The sequence below is a fragment of the Manihot esculenta genome, chromosome 3 (genome assembly GCF_001659605.2).
Source record: "Manihot esculenta cultivar AM560-2 chromosome 3, M.esculenta_v8, whole genome shotgun sequence".
NCBI lineage: Eukaryota > Viridiplantae > Streptophyta > Magnoliopsida > Malpighiales > Euphorbiaceae > Manihot > Manihot esculenta.
Window position 1 is genome coordinate 32,179,492 of NC_035163.2, and position 4,290 is coordinate 32,183,781.

Sequence of the window (4,290 nt, forward strand, 5' to 3'; positions counted from 1 at the left end):
TGGAAACTTCTCTTTTCACTCGTCTATGTGTCCGAAGACACGCAACCGGTGAAACCGGTCAAAATATCCGCGTAAGAAGATGTGGACCCAGCAGCGGTCCACAAGCAATTAATGCAAAACACCGGCCCAAACAACTGCCTCCTTTACCAGTTTTAACCGACAAATGTCGGTCATCACACAATGGGAAACCTCTTTACTCTAAGCTGTTGTCCAAATTCAAGTAGGCCATTCACACTTAGGCTTAAAACAGTCACAATTGCTTCTTCGATTCGGTGTCTTTTCCCTTTTTTTTTTTTTTTTTCAAAAAAAATAATAATTTCGTAATAAGACTTGAAAAATAGAGAAGAAAGAGAAAAGGAGAACAAGTGCCATACTCAAATGAAGAAGCAGAATATGTGCTTTTGATTTATATTACAAGGATTGCATCAAATTTCTATGGAGAAGAGAGAGGATCATCATCGGCAAATGATGAAGAATGAGATTTCCATGGCAAATTCCACCACATTCATCACAGAGGAGATGCCCATCACTAGTTTTTCTGCTTTTTCTTCATCATCTTCCACAACTCCAACAACATCAGCAAGCATCTTTGACATGATGATGCCATATGATCATATCGCTGATAAAGCCTCCTTAGGCTTCATGGACTTGCTTGATGGGAACCAAGATTTTGGTACTTCTTTATTACTGGATTGCTTTCAGCTTCAGCCTCCTCCGATTCTTCCTCACCAACCTTTACCCTCACCGGCATCTACTGTTCCTGAATCATCTGAGGTCTTGAATACTCCGGCCACTCCTAACTCCTCCTCGATCTCTTCTTCCTCCAATGAAGCAGGAAATGATTCACAAGCTAAAGCTGGAGATGAAGAAGAGCAGGATCAAGAAAAGAACAAGAAACAGTGAGTGTGTCATCTGTGTCCGTTTCTGGATGATTTTTTTTATTTTATTTTTTTGGCTTTCTTTCTCGTGTGTATCTGTTACATACAGTGTGTAGTTAGCAAATTTTCCGATAATATGAAACAAGAAACAAAAGAGGTAGTATGGTGTCTTGCGAGAAGAGAATTGGTAAACATGGGTTTCATTCTGTTTTCTGGAATTAAACTTTTGATTATGAGTTTTATGGGCTTTGTTGTTTCTCTTTTGTGAATCTCTCTGAGAAGTATTGAATGTGTGTAATGTTATGGGTTTAGGTTGAAACCCAAAAAGAAGAACCAAAAAAGGCAAAGAGAGCCAAGATTCGCTTTCATGACAAAGAGCGAAGTTGATCACCTTGATGATGGGTATAGATGGAGAAAGTACGGCCAAAAAGCAGTGAAAAACAGCCCTTTTCCAAGGTATCATACAAATCGCCCATCTTGTCCCCTTTGTTGCTTTGCTATGTGCATATATTAATTAAATCGCGTTATTAATTACTTGGGTTGCAAGAATATGCAACGCTTTTGGATGATATTGTGTTGAAAAAGTTTGTTAATTTATTACTTTTCAGGAGCTATTATCGTTGCACTAGTGCAGGATGTGGGGTGAAGAAGAGAGTAGAGCGATCATCTGAAGATCCCACCATAGTCGTTACAACCTATGAAGGGCAACACACGCATCCAAGCCCCATAACTCCTAGGGGAAGTATCGGACTTTTGCCAGATTCAGGTTGTTTCGGTGCTGCAACTTCTTCTTTTGTCCTTCCACAATCTCACTACCAGCAACAACAAAATGCCTATATGTACAGTTCATCCCCTTCTCTGAACATTAGCACTAATAGTAGTTTTAATCCCCCATTTTCTCCGAGTTTTCTTCAAGAGAGACGATTAAGTCATTCATCAGCTTCTTTGTTTAGAGATCATGGGCTTCTCCAGGACATCGTGCCTTCCCAGATGAGAAAGGAGACTCCAGAGGAGTAAAAGGATTTGCATGTTAGTTTACTGGTATGTAAAATTCTCTGACCTCTCGGGTTCTGTCTCTGGAGATAATTAATCCCTCTTCATCGATTACCCATTAACTGAACCTTATCGTTGGGAAATGATGATGATGACTAGCCTTTTAATTAGCAACTTATGCAGGGACTTAGCTAGTTTTCGTTCTTTTGTTTTGTTTTGTTTTTTTTTTTTTGTGTGTTATTCTTTTGTATCCAGATATTATCCGATTATGGAGATAATTGAGTTTTGTATCATCCTTTTCCCCCTATAATAGCTACTCAAATTTCTTTATATTCTTTGTTGTAATGTCTCATCTCTCTTCTATTTTCTTTGGTTAGATCATGTATGCATGTGCATTGACATCAGTATACATAATTAGGGTTAGGGTTTTCCCATATAAGAGAGTCAGGTAAAACTCTTGGGAATTTATGGGAACTTGATCCATTTTCAAATGTGTAAAGATCACACGACGACGTGTTGGGTATATGTTGTGGCATGTAATGGAGAGGTGCATGAGATGTAACAGTACAATGCCATTAAGAATCATGGGTATTTCTTCCATTCTAAGGTATATACACAGATGGGAAATTGAAGCATTGAATGATGATGTGAAAAAAATGGGAAAGAAATGGAGTGTGATTCTTGATTGAAAGGATGGTGAAAGATTTTGGTGAAGATATGGATTTGGTTGAAGCATTGTTGAAGATAATAGTTTGTGTATCTAAGTCTTGTGGAGTTGTCAAGTCCTTGTCCATATTGCACTGTGGTTTAATAGATAATTATATTGGCTTGTTGTTTTGTCATAATTTTTCATCGCTTCTTTAGCTTATTTTTGGAAAAATTCTTTCATTCATTTAATTTTATTGATTAAATATGTAATAAGAATGGGAAATAATTCATTAATTAGTTTGCTACTTTCAGGCATACAAGATTTGGAGCGACCCATTTGTTACGTCTAATCTAAGGGAAGGCTTTTGAGAGACAGCACTCCATCAAAATATCCTAATTAATATTAATTCCTATATATATATATATATCCATAACATAAATAATTTAAAATTTTTTTAATTAGAAATTGGAGATTGAGAGAATAGAATCTAAGATCTCTCATATATACACTTACCATCAGACTAAATATGTGAGTGAGTACATATCCATAACATAAATTAAATATTAAATTAACACTTATACCTTTCACTTTTAAAAATAATTTATAATTTGATATATAAATGTCTTGAAGTAGTGTTTCCTACATTAGAAATAAATGAAGATGAAGAGTTAATTTATATAAATCCGCATATGATAAATTAAACACTCTCATACTCTCATTTCATCTGATTTAAGGTTAGTTCTTGGAATTGTGGAGCATGCAGGCAGCTGGATAAATATTTAATTATGTTGACAAGTTGCAAAAAGTATTTGACGTGGAAATGTCCCTAATTTTCCCTTTGCTTAGAAAAGAGATTATTATAATATTTCAAACAATTACTCATTTTATTCAGGTGGGAAATTAACATTTCATATCCTAAATACTCCTAATATAAACATACATAGACTAAAACATGAATAATTAATAGTGAAATGGAACAGAGAAAATTATATATATTTGAAGTATTAATCATTATTATTATTTTTTTAATTTCATGTATTAATAATTATAATTAATTTCATTTAAATTTTAGTATAATTATTTAATTTAATCTAATATTGAAGCTGTAGCTTAAGAATTAGCAGCAATGAATATTCAGAAATAACAACTACTGTTTGCTTTAGGGCTTTAAGCACACAGCTTTTCCTTTGTTATAAATTATGTTAGTACTTCACTTTTCATTTCCTGTTGAGATCTCGTATCATTTACAGCCTTCCCTACTCTTCTTCTTTTCCATTTTTCTCCCTCTATCTCTTTATGGGATGATGAAATTCAAACTCTCTTTTATTTTTTTTAATAGGATATTGAAAGAACTAAAATTTGAATGTGAATATATTAAATAAATTATATATACCATTCAACTAAATTAGACTAAAATCCTTTTAAATATTAATTACTGTCTCTTTTTCTAAATAAATATAATTATAAAAACACTTTTTTTCAATTTTAAATTCAAATATGGTGCATGATTATTAGAAAAACGAATTTTATAATAATGAATGAATAATTTAAATTTCCTTAAAAATATTTAATTTATTGATTAAAAAATTATCAATATATGAGATTAATTGAACTTAGATAGAGTCTTTGAATATTAGATGGCTTATTAATCTATTTTCAAGTGAATATATATAAGAGGTATGCGTAATTTACCATTTTCATCCTCATTTATTAAAACACATACGTATATTTTCATACTCGTTTCTTTTAGTCTTATTGCTTTTACTTGAA

General features: G+C 32.9%; 1 protein-coding gene across 1 annotated transcript; it reads left to right on the forward strand.

The window, feature by feature from the left end:
- The first annotated feature begins 281 nt into the window (after nucleotides 1–281).
- Nucleotides 282–2,201, forward strand: LOC110610755 (probable WRKY transcription factor 48). The gene is made up of 3 exons (XM_021750817.2): nucleotides 282–899; nucleotides 1,191–1,334; nucleotides 1,487–2,201. The coding sequence occupies exons 1-3, from the start codon at nucleotides 436–438 to the stop codon at nucleotides 1,893–1,895; spliced, it is 1,017 nt and encodes a 338-aa protein (XP_021606509.1). The 5' UTR covers nucleotides 282–435; the 3' UTR covers nucleotides 1,896–2,201.
- Nucleotides 2,202–4,290: the final 2,089 nt, after the last annotated feature.